The sequence below is a fragment of the Drosophila nasuta genome, chromosome 3, assembly GCF_023558535.2.
Source record: "Drosophila nasuta strain 15112-1781.00 chromosome 3, ASM2355853v1, whole genome shotgun sequence".
In the NCBI taxonomy this organism is placed as follows: domain Eukaryota; kingdom Metazoa; phylum Arthropoda; class Insecta; order Diptera; family Drosophilidae; genus Drosophila; species Drosophila nasuta.
The window spans coordinates 33,813,489-33,831,911 of record NC_083457.1 but is presented as its reverse complement, the minus strand read 5'-3'; the positions used below and the strand labels follow the sequence as shown (position 1 = coordinate 33,831,911).

General features: G+C 36.4%; 4 protein-coding genes across 6 annotated transcripts in view; 1 reads left to right on the top strand and 3 right to left on the bottom strand.

Moving 5' to 3' along the window:
* Positions 1–15,264, bottom strand: part of LOC132794344 (mucin-5AC) — a 152,067-nt gene extending 136,803 nt beyond the window's left edge. Inside the window, exons 1-2 of one of the 3 annotated variants that reach the window (XM_060804737.1) lie at positions 15,050–15,264; positions 13,168–13,405 (exon numbers count right to left, since the gene is read on the bottom strand). The gene's annotated coding sequence lies outside the window, so the exon portion shown is untranslated. Of the gene's footprint in view, positions 1–13,167; positions 13,433–15,049 lie in introns of those variants that run through there. The other 2 variants (XM_060804734.1, XM_060804735.1) reach the window with 2 other exon arrangements.
* LOC132788181 (trypsin-1) lies at positions 612–1,842 on the bottom strand. Its single transcript, XM_060795513.1, has 3 exons — positions 1,485–1,842; positions 854–1,422; positions 612–785 (listed from the first exon to the last, which is right to left on the bottom strand). The coding sequence occupies exons 1-3, from the start codon at positions 1,840–1,842 to the stop codon at positions 612–614; spliced, it is 1,101 nt and encodes a 366-aa protein (XP_060651496.1).
* A 257-nt stretch (positions 15,265–15,521) lies between the features above and the next one.
* On the bottom strand, positions 15,522–17,026 carry LOC132794345 (zinc finger protein 891-like). Its single transcript, XM_060804740.1, has 2 exons — positions 15,746–17,026; positions 15,522–15,682 (listed from the first exon to the last, which is right to left on the bottom strand). The coding sequence occupies exon 1, from the start codon at positions 16,759–16,761 to the stop codon at positions 15,838–15,840; it is 924 nt and encodes a 307-aa protein (XP_060660723.1). The 5' UTR covers positions 16,762–17,026; the 3' UTR covers positions 15,522–15,682; positions 15,746–15,837.
* A 65-nt stretch (positions 17,027–17,091) lies between these two features.
* Positions 17,092–18,134, top strand: LOC132794346 (adenosine 5'-monophosphoramidase HINT3). Its single transcript, XM_060804741.1, has 3 exons — positions 17,092–17,558; positions 17,712–17,905; positions 17,975–18,134. Exons 1-3 carry the CDS (start codon positions 17,372–17,374, stop codon positions 18,008–18,010), a joined length of 417 nt encoding a protein of 138 aa, XP_060660724.1. The 5' UTR covers positions 17,092–17,371; the 3' UTR covers positions 18,011–18,134.
* The last annotated feature ends 289 nt before the right edge of the window (positions 18,135–18,423 follow it).

Sequence of the window (18,423 nt, the reverse complement as noted above, 5' to 3'; positions counted from 1 at the left end):
ATCACAAAATTTAAATACAATAACAAAAAGGCAAAAATTGCTAGAGTTAGCTAGAGAATGAGAAAAACAGTAAAATATTGTGTTTTTTCTCTATGGTTAATAAAGTTTGATACTGCAGCAAAAAGCTCATTACTTATAAAGCGACAACTTTCAATGGCACCTCTATCCAAAAATACATTTTTTGTTAAGTGTAAATCCAAAAAGACATTTCAAAAAATATTTATATATTTTATTAATAAAATATTAATGCTTTTAGTATAAATTAAATCAATACGTTTATTATCAGAACAAAAAGATTCGGACAAATAAAAGCAATGAAGTCAAAGTATTTAAATAATAAGTTTTATAAATTAAATAAGTTATTTAGATATAAAATAAAAGATCCAGCTGAAGGTTCAAATAAATTAAATAAGTTATTTGGATACCATAAGAAAACTCTCGCTGATCAATTAAACACTTTTAAAGAGCAAATCTATCAATGAAATACAAAAGAGAAGCAGGAAAAAAAGCATCCATGATTTTACAAATTATTCTACTAAATTTCAGCTGCCTTTTTTCAAAAAGTATTTCACTGTTCCGTGGGCAAAAAGTTCAATCTCCAAACCGATTGTTTACTGAATGCAGTAGCAGGCATCTCGCGTATTGGCCGCAATCCAGTCCAAGTATCTGCTGACTCTGGTGTAAACACCAGGTGCATTGGGCTTGGCGCAACCATAGCCAAAGGAGACAACGCCAGCGAGGCGGAAGATGCGATCCGGCACAATGAGTGGACCACCGCTATCGCCCTGCATGGAGCACACACAAAATATATTTGCCATCATAAATAAACTTAGCACTAATTGCAGCCACCCACCTGACAGGCATCCTGTCCACCAGTTTGCACATAGCCAGCACAGAGCATGGTGTCCACAATCATCGACTTGTAGGACGTGGCGCGACACTGAGCATTCGTGATGATGGGCACCACAGTCTCCTGCAGCACACTCGAAGTGCTGCCGCCCTCAAAGCTCAATCCCCAGCCAGCGACGATTGCCTTTTGGAAGTCAAACGACTGGAATGGACCGCTGGGCAGGCACACTGGACGCATTGATTGCACCAGAGGCACCGGGGCATCCAGACGGAGTAAAGCAATGTCGTTGACCAGTCGGACGGGATCGTAGCCGGCATGGGGATGGGCAAAGGCCACGGCACGTGTGATGCCCTGATGCTGGGAGCTGCGATCGAGCTGCAGCAGACGCACCGAGACACCGGACATGTCCATCTCGTGGACACAGTGTGCGGCGGTTAGGACGTAGCGATCGTTGATCAAAGTGCCGCCACAGAAGAGAAACGAGCCGCGTATCATTTGTGCGATCCATGGATATTTGTTCGATCGCACCTGAGTGCCGCCCACAATGCGATTGGCATTGGGTACGCCACAGGCTGCAAAGGATGCCAAAGAGATGGAGTCTAGTGAAGAGGGATTTTAAAGAAATAGTACTCACTGCAGCTGGCACAACGATTGACGCGAAACGCCTTCGCATCGCTGCTCAGAGCAGGCTCATTAGCTAGCGAGGGAGATGAGGCTGAAGAGGAGGAGGAAGTGGAACCTCCCAGCACATTTGACAAGATTTGTTGCTTGTGTCCCTCGATCAGATCATCAATGTAATCCGATTGCACGCCAGGCGGTGGCGAAGGCGATGGCGATGGCACTGGAGTTGAGTTCTCAATGAGATTCTCTGGCAGCTGTGGGATTCTAGCTGGCTTTGGATAGTAATAACCAGCAAAAGGAGCCGCGTTGTCAGCGACAGCAAACGTGGTTAAGAAGCCCAGGCAGAGCAATGCGCTGGGTATGGATTTCATCTCGAGAACCGCACGAACCGCGAGGCAAAACTCAACTGTTTGTGAACGTTCTCCTCTTAACGGTTCTTATAGGGCTCAGCCTGGCACGTTTTGGGTTATTGTTTCAATTCATTAACAACCTAATGATGCTGTTAAACTGACAATCACTTTTATCAGTCAATATTTTAGCATAATTTGCTAGCCAAAAACAAACACAGCATTCTTTTTGCACAACTGTTCCCAACGGCCCTAAAGCCATCACTTGACCCAAATGGCAAATGCATAAAACCAAGAGCCTGAACTCATTTATCAATTAATCTTTTTACAAAATTATGCTAACGACAAAACACCAAAAAGCCGCCTTTCGGCAAGAAGATCCCTCAGCTCAGTTGAACACAGCTCAGCGTTGACAGCTCAAAGTGGTTTCAGTTTTCAGTTCGATTTATATATCAAAAATTTATGTTAATTGTTTTCGCTGCTTTCTATTCTATAAAAAGCGATTTGTCGAAGCACTCATAAAAAAATATGCTTCTCTCGCGCAAGATTTATAACTTTATTGCCAATTTGACTAAAAGGCGTTTGACCCACTTAGTTAACTTCGTTTCGTAAAACTAAACAAATTACGACCTCAAAAACAGCCAAAATTATTACGAAACGAAGTCCATTGAGAGCAGCAACATTGTTGCCACCAAAATTAATTTAAAATTTCAAAAATAGTTTATCAATGTTTAGAATGGTAAATGAAAAATAACTTCGTTAATAATCAGAAGTATTTCTTTATTTTCGGCTAACAAACACTATGTTAAACTTTATTGAAAGATTGATTTAATTCTTAAACACCACCGCAAAGAAAAATAAAGACGAAAGAACACGAAGTTTTTATTATAACATATCTAATTTAAATAAAGACAAATAATACACTGAATTTAAAAATAAAAGAAGAGTTTGAGTTGTAGTGCTCTATAAAAAAATTGTGTAGCTTCCAACAGCATCATCATTATAAAGAGTAATTGGAATTAACCACATCGGATTATTTCGTAATGGCAATCGGAGAGAAATATGTTAGTTGGCACATAGAAGGAATCGCCAAGGTAATTGACTCGACGTCTCGTTACGATCTCTCTTGTTATGAAATTCTAAGAAGTTCATATAAGCATTATAATTGGCATTTGCTCGTGCGTCGTTTAATTAAAAATCAAGCACAATAACCTTTGGCGATCATTTTGATTAACACGCGCTTTCAATCATTAACTGCAAGTACTTATTGCTATTAAGTATTGTTGCTTTTAATAAATACCATAAATGGATCTAAGTAAATTACTTCTTGCATAGTTATAAAGTTTCTATTTAGGTAATACAGTAAATATATAAAATAAGTCACTTTTAAACGATATTTATATTCTTCAATTTATGTATATAAAGTTAACATGTTTGTATGCATTTATTTTTGTTAAATTATAAAGTTACATAAATAAAAATCGCAAAAATTAGTTTTGTTTTTCAAAATCTTTTCTTATTTTTATTATATATGATAAAACTATGTTATTTCTTTATGACGAATAATAATAATAATAATAAAAATGTATCCCTTAACACCCAATAAAAAGATAAATTATTATTTAGTTCTGTGTCTAATTCAATTTTAATTAAATGTTGAAATATTGTATTATCTTTTTTCTTAAATTCATTTATTTTCTTCTATCTGATTTCAATTTAATTAATGTTTGTCTGCCTTAAGTTACAAAAATAAAGTAGACTCGTCATTGTTTTCAACATGCTGCGTACAATGTTTGCTTGATAAATCAATAACTCATTAGTCTACTTATGATTTGTACCTTTCTCTTTATACACACACTCTTATATAGAGATATGTAACATTATAATCCCACAGTTCAAACTCTTTCATTAAAAGCACAACTACAGCTCTCCACGCAAAACGGAAGCGACTGAGGCAACGCCCCAACACACATAACATCAAGGAAAAGACCAAAAAATAAAATCTAACTTCAAATCGGAAACAATAAAAAACGAAACAAAGTTTTCTCAGCTGTGTCAGACAACTGAAAGTAAATTGACTTAAGACGCCCAACCAACAACAACAACAACAACAACACAAAATCGAAATGCTAACAAGCCGGCTTGGCCAGACTATCAAAATTCTGAAGATCGTTAAGAGAAAATAGAAAGTAAAAAGAACGCAGCAGCAGCATCAACATCAGTGCAGGCCTTGAAATTAGGTCAAACTAATGAAGACACAGATAAAAAGGCGCATAATCGAACAAAAGAAAATAAAGACCTCCCCAGACCAGAAATCACTCTTGGGAAATACAGCGTAAATTACGCTTGGATTTTTGAGTTAGAAGCTGACGATAATCTCTTGGCTTGTTGTGGCAACAGCGAGTTCTACAGCCAAACCCACAAATGACACAAGGTGCACAGAGTGCGAGGTTTTTTTTTTGGGTTGGTGTGGCCAGGTGAAAGAGATTTGTGTATTTGGGTTAGGAACGGGGCGAGAGAGCGTTGCGGCTTCTAAATAAATAATAAATTCAATAGATGATGACACACAACCGCAGACTGGGCCGATGAATGGCAAGATAGTCAGCCGATGGGGTCATGTTGTTTTGCGAGAAAGAACGAACGAACGAACCAACGAAAGAAATAAAGAAAGTCTTAATTTATTATTTATATGCGTTCCGCTAGAATCAATGAAAGAAAGTTCTGCAGCATCCCAGCAAAGCAAACACACAAAGTCAAAAGCAAAAGCAAAGGCAAAAGCAAACGCAAAGAAAAGAAAACAAAAAGAAGAAGTTAAAGTGGAAGACGAATTACAAGAACTACAAACGTAAACGTGTTTTTTTTTGTTGTTGTCGAGAGAGTCGTGGCTCCACTCTGGAGTCGTTTCTCTTTCAGAACGAAAGACTTAGGCAACGAACTTGAGCGCCATTGAGAAAGACTTAAGCAACAAACCTGTAACTTGAGTCTTCATTGAGTGAAGATTTCGCCTTTTTACCAACAAGGGGCAAACAGAGTCTGGTGTCTAGAAATCCGCGCCTGGCTATTTATGGCCGTCCACCTTGCTGCATGTGTGTATGTATGCACGTTATGTGTATGTGTGTGTGTGTTCCACTTGCAACCAAAACTGGGTCAACTGCAGCGAACGAAGATGCAGCTTAAGAACAAGTGGAAGATGCGATTGTGTCGAGTTGGACACATCATCGGAAGAGTAAATGTTGCATGCCACTTGCATGCTTCTGCTTTGTTGTCGCACAAATTTGTTAGCAATTATCGCATTTTTATCGCTGTTTGCAATTTACGATTTTGTGTTTTTTGATTGTCACTCGAGCAGCGCTGGGCTCAGTGCTCATCAGGCGGAAAAAACTACAACTACACACAACAACAACAACAACAAGAAACTGTGGCAAGCGGCAAGTCAAGCAAGCACTTGCAACTTTCTCAGGCTTCATTAAGTTTCACTTCAACTGGCATTTTCAGCAGTTATTTTGAGTATGGCACGATTTTGCTTATGACACGAAAATTGTTTATGGAGTTGTTTGCCATTTCTTAATGAGTTTTCTGCGCAACGTGCATTGAATTTAATTAAATGCGCCAGTGCCGATTTGTTAAATGCTCTTCATTTAAACACACACTTTTTTATAATGCGTGTCTCCGCAATTTCCATTCGTTTTTCGTTTTTGTTTTTTTTTCTTCTGTTTTATAGCTGAGATTATAGATCTGGCTTTTGCAATGGCGAGTCAACTGGTTTTCTTTGACATCAACACAGTTCTCACACCTTCAAATCGCTTAAGACATCGCCGCACCGTCAAAGTCCAGTCTCTCTAACTACACATAAAATACCAGAGTCAAGTTCGCTGCTCAAAAGATACAAAAAAAAAACCAACGATAACATGACTCAATATAAATCATATAAAAATATCTTTGTCTATATATGTAGCTCTCTATGCAGACCGGGCCACCTTCAACTCCATTTGACATTTGAAAGTAAGCAAGCCAACGAGCTGAGTAACAACTGCGAATGACACTTGAAGATAAATATGCAAAACGTAGAAAACGTAGAAAACGCAAATTGAAAAAATACAAAACTACAAAAATAGAAAAATGGGAAACGCTATAAAACTGAAACTAGTTTGCCAAATGAGGGAAATAAGTCATAATCATGAAAACAACAAAACATAAAGTAACTGAAAATCACTCTCATTTTTTTCTGCCAGCGCTTCATTTGTTTATAGCCGGACAAACTGCACACAGAAAGCAACTGTAAAACAGGTAGGAGTTTGCCCTAGATAGTGATTGACTGGTTAGATACCTAGTAGATAGTTTATAAATAAAAGAAACTAATGAAGGCTGGAGGAAGCTCTAAAGGTTATAAATTGATTATGGTGATATGGGGAAATATTTAGGATTACATTGCAATATATAAAATTGAATAATTTATATTTTTTTTAATTACTCAAAATAATCCTAGAATGAGTGTTTGGTATCATTGAATATATATTTATTTATCGTTTAGATTCTGTTTTAGTTATCAAACATTTGCTGATACTTTGTAAGAAATGTAGTAGCAAATTAATAGAACGAGTGCTGGAAAACATTATTGAAATAACAAAATAAATGTTAGGAAGTATTTGAATATGAAAGACTGCCAAAAATATAAAATTCAGTAGGAAAAATTTTAGGTTGTAATTGAAGTGCAAACTAAAAAGTTTATTATATACATTAACTCTTAGTATTACGATATTATTTGCAATTAGATGTAAAGAATATTTCAATATATAAATGCGACATTGAAAAGTACAAACTTCATGTTTATATTTTATTTATTTGCACTAATTTTAGATTGCAATTTGTTTATTATAAACTAAAGATTTAGTAGCTTAGTATTTCAATATTAATAGTGATAAATCGTTAAAAAAAGTCAGACTGTCAGAAAATTGTAAACTGCATCAAGTTTTATATCTCATTTATTTGACATAGAAATTAATTGAAGTTTCAGAATCGTAAACTAAATATTTAACAGCTTACATTAATTGTAATCAAATATTATTTTTAAGATCTCACTAATATATTGAAAAACTTTACTACTTTTAAATTCTCAGTATGTTTATATATCAAACGCTCTCTCCATTATCATATGCTTTTCTCTATTTATTTTTAAACACTGGGTATTTAGCCAGAGCTGTAACTGTTTAAACGCTTTTGGCTTTGGACTGGACTCCGAAGCGCATTGACATCAACAACGACGCTCCATTTACGGGGCAACGGCAGCTCGTGTTACTCGAGCAGGCAACGCAACGAGCAACGTGCAACGTTCAACGCCTTTTGTGGGTTCTATTTGGCCCGGTTTGTTTGTGCCTCGTTCATTTGTCCGCTTGTCTTTTGTCTGCTGCTTGTTTGAGTTGCTGGTGGGCGCTTTATATGCGCCACACGCAATTGTGCGGTGAGGTAATTAATAAGCCACCAAAGCAATTGAAATTGAGCGTCGCCTCTCGCAGTCGGGCATACCAAGTAACCAAGTAAGTAGCCAAGTAGCCCTCAGTATACGATTACGACTACGGCGAGTATAACATACTCGTATATGAGTACATAAACAATAACAAATACGAGCTCTGAGCTACCGGTTACTGACCATACACAAGTCAAGTTTCAGTTGGGCCACTTCTAAGGCTTCTGCACAGATTTTACGCAAGTGCAACCAACAGCGAGCTGGTCAAAACAACCACGGAGCACTTTATGAAATGTTGTCAAAAATACATACCAGGTAAAGGAAGTGGCTGTATTTTATAAAGTGAACTTTGTCAATGCAGCAGGCAGAATTACTTAAATAGTATTTTATATTTTCTACAATTTACAAATCGATTTAAAAGCATGTAATGTATTATTACATTTCAAGCTGAAGGCCTTGCATTAACAACAAGTTGGAGTTAATTTAAATATTATAAATATATACTTTTTTCGATTTAAGACAATCTTTACGTATTTATTTCATTTGAATGCTTGATTTTATATAAATAAATAATTCGTTACATATTTATTTCATTATATTTGAATAATTAATAAATATAATAAATAAATAATTAATTAATTTATTCAATATACACTTTTTAATTCTCTTACTTCTTATTAATGCCAATAAAGTTCATTTTAATATTTAAATTCAACTTTTTCTATATTATATTACTATTTCCACAAATGTAGTATTCATTTACAATTTGGTTTTATTTAATTTGTTATTGTATTTAATAAATAATATTTAATATTATAATTTTCATGTTTTAAATGGTTTCTTTTAAAAAAAAGTGGCATCAATTTTCAATTTTACAACATTTAATAGATAATATTCTTAAAATTCCTCTTTTAATATATTTTTTTTAGCACTTTCCAATAATGTAATACTCGAATTCATGTTTAATTTAGTTATTTATAACATCTTTTAATTAATTGCTAATATTTAAAATTTATTTCCTTTAAATTAAAAATAATACAGAACAAAGTAGCAAAGTCATAAAAGATAATATTGCCCTTTTGCAATTTACTTTTGTCAAATTAGTAATAATACGACAAAAGAAACCTCAGTTCTATACAATAATACTGATTTTTAATAATCTCATTCTATACTTAAACGCAATTTAATCTTTTTACATTACATATTATTGGTGGACATACAAATTGTCTTCTCAATTGGACACCTGAATAAACCGAACACTTCTCAACTGAATTATTCTATGTTATGCACTTTAATATCTTAACTGACCATGGAGGACATAATCTGAGCACAGTTAACATAAGTTGTGCATTCTGCTCGTCATTGTCCTCAATGGCAGTGAAATAGAAATAGAATTATCCAGCAATTGGACAAGCCAAATTAGTTGCAACTGGGCAACAATAGAGAGAGAGAGAGAGACTCTATAGAGTTTGCCGATGATTGCCATAACTGTTGGTAAGCTTTAGCTTTAGCTTCAGCTTCGAACTGCTGCTCATTGTTGCTCCCATTCGCATTTCCCATACCGATTCCCATTATTGTTGTAGCTCATTGTGTGTGCTGTTTGCTGACCCACTCAAAGTGTTCATTCATGCCACATATATCCGAGTATAACTGGAGTAGAGATGGGTTGGGGGCAACTAATCGGTCGCCGCTCTCATTATCGGGCAATGCTGCGTTTTGCGTTTCCGCAGCTATTTAGGCTAACCGTAAACGTAATCCCTATTGACCTGTTGAAAGGGCAGCGGTATCTGAGTCTCTGTGTATCTGATGGATACTTGAAATGCGACTTGATCTGCATCGATTTGCAAATGTCTTTCCTTTTTGTTTTGTTTTTTTTGGGCACTTTGCAATTGGCCTTTTCATTAGCTGCAATTTGAATTTGCACACATTTTGCTTTTGCCTGTTTTGCTGTCTTTTTTTCCACTTCTCATTTGAGTTTTTGCTTTTTTGTGCTTGACTGAAACTTGTTTATGGTTTGTGCTCCTACAAGAATGTGGCCATAGCACAAAACTGGGTTAAAATAGTTAGACAACCGACCAACGGGCGGTCGCCTTTAAAGTGTGAGTGTGTATGGGTGTTTGTTGTTACTGTTGTTGTTGCCGGCTGCCGTCTGAAGTTGCAGTTGGTGTTTAAACTGATTGCACAGCCTGCTGCTGCCGCTGCTGCTGCTGCGGGTTTCTTAGCCATGAAGTACGACGAGAGCGAGTATGTTAAAAACGCAACTGTTTTGCGTTATTAACACCGATTTTGCATTTTTTTTTTTCTCTTTTTTGGTTTGGTCGATTGCAACGAGTTTGCCTCAGGCAGCCAAATCAATGGGAGCTCGCTAAAATATTTTTGCATACAGCGTCTGAGCCACACTCTGAATACTGATTACCAATATTCATTTCAAAATGCTGCTCAAAAGTGTGGATATATTTGCAAATAGCAAACACTTGCAAAAGCGCCATGATTTGGCTTTTTTGAACTACGAATCTAGAGCAAACTGCAGCTAAGGTTGTTTAAAATAATATTTACTTTATTTTTGTTGTTTGGAATTTGAATTTTACATAATAAACTTAAGTAAATGTATAATTTTTACAGTTAACATTTTAATTATATTTCCAATAAACAAGTTAATGAAGTTTTATATTAAGAAACATTAAATGCAATTGGGAAATTTCTCTCAATTCACGAAATTATTTTAATTTACTGCCAAATTAATCCACTTATGATATAATTAAATGCAATAAGAATTTAATTTTTGACAATACAAATGCTCATAAATAAGGGATCAATTAAAAATCATTTAATAAATTCATCAACATTTCCTTCCATTGCATTATAACATTTGATTCTTTTACACTTACAAAATTTATTGAAAATTCAATTTTGAGACTTTATTAAGTAGAGCAAAAATTAACATTATATCTGTTTAAAATTACAAAAAAAGAGAACAAACATTTTAATTTTAAAAACACAGCAGAAACAAGCCTAACAAATAATTCTCAACAAATTCATCAACTTTTCTACCAGCAGCAATGGAATATTTCATTATTTAACACTTACAAAATATATTTAAGGATTGACAAAAACTCAATTACATTAACTTCATTAAATAGAAGATCAATAGAATTTGCTTTTGCAATAAAAAAAAGATAACAAATATTTTTATTTTATGGCACACCGAACAAATAAAAATAAAATTGACTAATATTATAAATCAAATTTATCTACTTTTCCATACACTGCAATACAAAATTAATTTCTTGATTATTTGCTTACAAAAAAGTAATAAAATAAACAAAGCTTAATTAGTTATACAATCTGCTAAGGCAATTACTCACGGCGACTTAGTATAGAATGTGTTGAGGCCAAAGACGAAAGAGATGTGACACATTTAGTGCTAACCAAACATCATCAATCTGAAACTCTGGTGGCAAGTTCAGTGACCTCCACAAATTTTACTACTTCTGCGGCTACTGTCCAGCTTTTCTATTGTGTACCTTTCGGTTCCGCTGCTGATGATGATGATGATGATGGTCTGGCGACTCGTAGTACACTTGTTGTTCAGTAGTTTGGTTTCTTTTAACACACACACACACCTCGTTTTGGCTATTAACTTGTACACGGTGTCATCCGCATTTTCTCCAAGTCATGATCCGAGCACAACTCGTACTAACCTGACTGCAATGCCAGATATGCTAGATGGATAGATACTTACTACTATATGCGATATCTTTTACCTGCCTTCTGTGTTCGCTTACAATTACGTATTATATTAATTTTATGAGTTTCTTGCGTTCTTCGCTGCTATTTACACATGCTGCTTAACTGTATGTAATGTCTTCTTTGCGCCACACACTCACTTACTCTAACCTTCAGGGTACTTTAACTCTCTCATCGAACACGCAATTGCAAGCGAGAGAGAGTATCTCAATCTTCAGGGGCTTTGCCCCTTCTGCTTCTTTTGTGCTTTCTGCTTCATTTTCACACATAAAAAACGCATAAAGAAATGTTTCATTGTCATTAAAAAGTCAAATTTATGATAGTTATACCAGAACGACGAGTTTGGCTCGCTTTTGGGCGCTCTAGGTGAAATCTTCTAACGGCTTCTCTAGCTCTACACCTTAAGCAGAAGAACCTTACGAACCTTCCAAACGGTTTCCATGTGCGTTGGGCCTTGAGGCCCAACTAAAAAAAAGAAGCAGATAAACAAGCGTTGATTTTTGTGCTCTAATGGAGTTAATAATTAATAAACCATTTTGATAATGGTATCGTTAATAATACGTTGAAATAAACGCGCCTCAGTGATCGATGTTTTTCCTCTTCTCATTTAGCGATGACACAATTATCGATAACTAATTATAGCCCTCGAGTGATGAGCAAAAGTTTGAAATGAAAATAAAAATAGTTGAATTTGAGTTGATTCTTATTCTCACTCTTATTCTCAACACTTGAAACACATTTCTTTGGAATTTACTCAACCTGTTTGAGAGGCCATCCCAATTATCTTGATCTGCTTAAATTCACAATTATAGCTCGAGCTCCAATTAATTGCCCGCCAAAAAAAAACACTCACAGTAAATGAAGCAATTACAAAATGCCAAAGTGACGACTGGGGCGTTTCAAGCGAGAAGCGTTGAGCCGCAATTAGCCAAGTTTAGGCCGAAGCTGTCGCTCAGTTAGCCAGGCAGGTAGGTTGAGCTCGAGCCGGGCTTTGAGTATATAAACAAATATCAAAAATACAAACAGCAACCTTGACATTGAGCGCTGACAAGTTGCGTCAAAGATGTGCAGCCGCGTGGAAAGTAAATCAAAAAGGAATGTACAGCTGATCGACTGCCAAATACGCTGTACAACATATAATATAATTTTTAATCTACTTAAATAAAACTGTTTGTTCTGACTGATTGACTAAAGTATCATCTCACAGTACAAACAGTAAGAGCTAGGAGGCCGCCATTTTTACCTTAGATTTTACAACACTTTGCGAAATTCACTTTGTTAAAAATATATAAAAATGTTGGTTCGGACTTGCTAACCGGTAAGAGCTAGGAGGCTGCAATTAGTATCCAAAATACTTTACGGCTCTTTAGATAACTGCATAGTTAAATGCAAACTTTATTCTAATCTAACTCTCTGTTCTACCTAACTGACAGACTGAGCGAACTATCAATTTACAAGCCAAACGGTAAGAGCTAGGAGGCTACAATGTTTACCTGTTTGGAAAACAACAAAAAGTTTAACAACTTTACCAAAATACAAAATGCATAATACTAAATAACATTTCAATGAAAAATAAAAGTAGTTACTACAAAGTAAAAAAAAATGTTCAGCAAACCAAAAGCATATTTTCAATATACCTATCAGTCTGTAATTACAGGGTATGCTCGCAACCCACATACCAACCAGTTGAGTATAACAATTCACAGATTGTAGCAAATATTTGATTAGAGTCAGCAAAACGTGTCTTCCACGGGAAACCAAAAACAACAACGACAGCGAAAATGACCAAAAAGTGCATACAAAATTTATGCAAAACATGAAAAGCGATAAATAAAAACGTTAATAACGTTCGAGACGCTAGGAACAGTTAATGACAACAATGCCAAAAACGCTCGATATGCGACTGTGACTCATTCATTATGCGAGCAGTATTTGTTGGCAGCGGAACAAGTTTATTTCTGGTTCTGATTCGGATTCTGGCCACCGACAAAGATGAGCTCACATCTCAGATAGCTCAGCGATGCCGTTAATAGACACAACAGGTCAGAAAAGATCTCATCTTCGATCTTTAACTTGAATTTGCGTTTACTTATAAATTATTTTGTACATACATATTTTTCTTTTTTTTTTGTATTTACCTTTTATTTTGTTGTTTTCCTTCTATTTCGTTGGCTACTGCCGCAGATGATGTTGCTTTTGAGCTGCTTCTCCTCGCTTCTCGCTTCTGATCGTGATTTTTCACCACTTTCACATTCACAATGAAAACAAAATGATCACCATAAAATTGATGCTTTTGATTATTGAAACTTTTTTCTCTTTTTTGTTATTGTTGTGTGATTAATTCAATTTTTGTTTTTTTCTTTCGCTTGTTTCACGCTTTAATAGAACAATAATTAATTTTGGTACAGATTAGAAGTTGCTTTTTCATTCGATTGTCAATTGATTTCACTTCTTCAATGATTTTGATATTTTCATAGCTGGAAAATTCACAGTTTCCCACTTATTTTTTTTACACATTTTTTACACACAGCGCTCAAGCTGAAGTCATAAGTCAAGACTTTCAATTAAGCGGCTTAAACACGTTGGTAAATGTAATTGTGAAATGATGCTCACTTATGCATGTATCTTGATATTTGTATCTATGTATCTGTTGCGCTTGTATCCATATCCATGTGTGCAGTAAAAGTGTAAAAATTACACTAGACAAGAAACAACTTGCGCTTTCACAAAAAAAAGAAGCACACACTCTGCTAGATGATCACTGCTGGCTCTGATCATGATTTGCCATATGATTTTTTTGTTCGCTGTGCGCATCTGCGAGATACATTTGTATCTTTTAAGCACGGCACCCTTTTAGCATTAGTTTTTCAGATCTGAGAGAGTGCGAGAGCGAGAGTCAGAGTTCCGGGTTGAATGACAATGTCACATTATTGGAGCTCGCGATTTTTTATCCGATGCGATCGATTTAAAATAAATTAAAATACACGCACAACTGCCCAAATACAATTGGAAAATTGCTCGCTCTCTCTGCCAGTGTGTGAGTGTATGTGAAAGTACGCAGCGCACAAAACAAATCAAAGTGGAAAAACGCAGCCAGCCCATTTCGAAAAATGGAAAATTGTCAACGCACATTGAACTTGACGACAAAAGAAAGAAATGCGCGGCGTAGTGAGGAGCGAGAGAGAGAGGGAAGTGAGAAAGAGAGATGGGGCCAACTACAGTTAAGCGACGCAAAGATGCAAAACACACAGTGACTTTCGGCCAGCGGAATGCGAAATGCACTTGCTGCGCCAACTTTTTTTGCTGTTGCTGCTCTGAGCGCAGACAAAAAGTGAAGGGGCCTCCTCAGCATCCAAGATCTCTTGTCTTCTGTGTATGGTTGTGTGTGTGTATGTGGCTAATGTTGGCGAACCAAAAAAAAAACAGCAAAATAAAACTACTTGTCTATGCAGAGAGACGGCTAGCCGGCGCATAACGGTACTCTGAGTGGGCATGACGAGGAGCTAATGACTCGGCGCCCCAATCGACAGACAGATGGACAGACAGACATCACGCAGGAAGTTGGCAATTTTGGTTAGAGTGAGCTTGAAAAATAAATTAAATGTTGATTGGGCTGCTTAACAATTTCAATGAAGAATTCAATTTATGTCTCATTCAATTACAGCAGCAAACAAATTATAGAATTCCATGCAAAACGTTGACAAATTAATTTATCGATAATTAATAACGTTCCTGTAATCGAAACACTTTTTTTTGCAAAGTTGCTTCTGCAAACTGAAGTTTGTCTATTTCAGTGTCATGCCATACATTTTAAGCTTTATCACCACTTTTAAATATACCGTTGTTATTATCGAAAACACTTTTCTTACAAATGGATTAAATGGACTCCTTAAAATTGCCTATTGCCTTTGCTATTCGATGATCGAAAATCTTTCACTGCACACATAAATATATCGACACGCCTCCACTTTGGAATAGAATCCGTTACCGTTACTTTGTAATGGTTAACACTTTTCTTACAATTGATTGTGCTGCGTTCTCACTGATATTAAATTTGTTAATTAGCCGCTAAGTACGCGCGAAATGAACTCTTCAAATGCATCTGCACACATAAAGTACATGCGTGTGTGTGTTCTAATGTGTGTTGCAAGTACATGAAGACGGCGGCAAACGGGTAAAATAAGAACGCGCGCGCGTGGCGAACGCGCTACGTACCAAACTGAGACTGTGAACGGTCACACGGCTAGGCAGACGGCCAAGCAGCCAGCCAAGTAGCAAAAGCAAAATGCAAAGACACAAAAGCACAGAGGCAAAAGCACAAAGCAAAACCAGACTCAATGCGAAAGCAGCACAAGCAGCCAGCTGCTTAAGCGGCTTACAAAAAGTCAAAAGCGCAGAGAGACAGCGAGAGAGTGCTGCAAGTTGAGAGAGCGCCAGAGCTCAGCTGTTGTTGCGAGGCTTAAAAGAGTAAAATACAGGGTGTCCAGTGGATTGATAAATACTATATATATACATGAATATAGTAGATTATTACAATTATTATTGTTAGTTGATCATTTATAAAATGAGAGCTTAAACTAATTGCCTTTTAAAGGTATTTTATGCCAGTTTCAATTGGAATTTTATTCTCAGCCGAGACAGTTGCTCTTCTCCCTGCAATTATATAAATAAATTAACATAATTTATTCTATACAATGAACAATAAATGTCTCTTACCCATTTTGGCTGCCCAGCTGTTCTCACACAACTTTAGCAATTTATGAATTTTGATCACCTTGGCTAACTGTTCCCACTAGACAAACTGTTCCCTATGTGATGTGGGTGCTCATGTGACGCTTTAAATTGTAGTTGACGGCAAACACTTGTGGACAGTGGGGACACTTGAAGGATCCCTCATCGGTGTGAATGCGCATATGACGTTTTAGACTGCCCGGCTGAGCATAGGACGATTGGCACTGATTGCACTTGTAGGGATAATCGCCAGTGTGTGTGCAAATGTGAATCCTTTGACTGTTGGCATTGTTGAATGTCTTGGGACAATACAAGCACTTGTAACTGCACTCGCTGAGATGTGTGCGCAGATGGCGACGCAGGCTCCAACTGTCCTTGAACGCTTTTTCGCAATGGGAACACTTGTAGGGACGTTCGCCTGTGTGTGTGCGTAGATGTCGCTGCAGCCACCAATTACCATTGAAACTCTTTTCACAGTGGGGACACTGAAACACTGCTCCCCCTGCTGCTCCCGTACTGTTGCTGCTCTGCTTGCGATCATGAAAACTCTGATGCAACATCAGTTGGCGCCTTGTCTCGAATACTTTGCCACATGTGGGGCAAATGTGTGAATCTCGGGCAGCTTCAGCCTTAATATGCGAGACCAGCTCATCATTGGCCGCCGTATAGTTTTCGGCAATATTCAGTTGTAGTTGCGACATTTTGTCCTGCCAACTGTCCTCGAGCTTAACCGTTTGACTGCTTCCACTGAGCTGGTGCCAAAAGTGTTGGTGGCTCTGTTCGCACTTGCGCTTGAAGCGAAATGCATTTTGTGCAGCCAAAACGCAGGCGAGACACATTTGCTGCGGCAATGGATCGTTGCGTTTCACCTCGCAGGCGGCCAATTCACTGAGCATCTCGGCGAGACTGGGTTCATCCTTTTGCTGCTGGTAGCGTTCGTCGAAAATGTACACCATGGCGATGGCACTCTCACGACAAGCGCGGCAAACTTGTTCCACCATTATTCCTTGTTTTCCCTTTTTTTTTGTATTTATTTCTGTTTACAATAGGGCTGGCAAACTGACACTATCGATGTAGCATTTGTCAAGCATTTCCATTAGTTTCACATCACCATTATTTGTATGAGATTCATTTTTATATTGTTAAGTGTGTGACGGATTTTTTGTAGTCACAAAATTTGCATTGCGTTTAAAAATATAAATTTTTAAACAATGCAATAACAAATACAAATAATCGAACACAATATCGATATACAATGAGCAAGCGCTGCTTTATATCGCAAGGCACGACTTGTACAAAAATAAACAATGACGGCTGCCGTCGATATGCCTATGTATCGATATAGTTCATCAAATGTCGTACACTAGCTCATTTAATTATTTTATTTTTTACTAATCTTATATCGCTTATCCTTAAATGAGAAACGCAAAAATTAATTTTATTACTTTTAAATAATAAAAAGAAGATTATATCGATATACAGTGAGCAAAATAGTCACGACTTCATCAGATATTGCAACAAGCCATCGATATATCTATCTAACGATAGTGTGCACCGAATGTTGTTCGTCAGCTGATTGAATATTATTGTTTTCAAAATTTCTTGTTTACAATGTCGCAAGCAAATTGCATATTCTGTGATATTTCAAGTGGCAAAAGCGAAACGACGCTGGAACTTGATACCGACGAATTTGTCATATTTAAGGACATAAAGCCGGCATCCAAATACCATTATCTGATTGTGACGAAACATCACTACGAGAGTCTAAAGGTCCTCGACAAATCGCACGAAAAACTGGGTACGTAAAATATATAGATAAAGACTGGCAATTAAATTAGATTTCTCATTGATTACACAACCCACACCGTAAATTTAAACTATAGCTTAATGAAGACACTGAGCCTAAAACCATATTTTAATATATGCATGTACATATAAACATTTCCTGCAGTGACGCGCATGGAGGACACGCTTAAGGATTTCTTTAAATCGAAGGGAATAAGCACAACAGACGCACTTTTCGGCTTCCATATGCCACCATTCATCTCCGTGAAGCATCTTCACTTGCACGGAATTGCGCCACGCTCTGAGATGGGATTCTTCGCACGTTTGGTGTTCAAACCCTCCGCGCCTTGGTTTAAATGTGTATGTAAACGTTAAATATAGTTAACAATAATTGACTATTACTATATTATAAACAATTCTTTCTTCTAGGCCAAGGAAGCACAGGCTTATTTAAATGCCAAATAGGCTTAGCACGGATGTGACAATAAAACTAGCCAAAAGCGGACTTGCATGACCAAATACAAGCCACTTAACATAAATTAGATAAATTCCAATTTTAGCAAAAAACACTAGTAATTAATACGTGTCAATAAAAAAACATCTGAAAAGTTGAAAACTTCAAATTAGTTTTATTTACCGAACAGCTGTGGTTTGATTTCAAATATACTAAAAACAGTTAAATATAATTACACATACGTTAAGTGTGGCCAAATTTTCAAAAATCTAATTTAAGAAATATACCAGAAAAATGTCAGTACTAAATTCCATAAATTTCATTTGTTGTGAATTCTCATTAAATATCCCCAACAAAATGCAATTTTTTTTTTTAAAAAATTACAATGCATTTTCAGTTTTTCATATGCAAAGAAAATATTAAA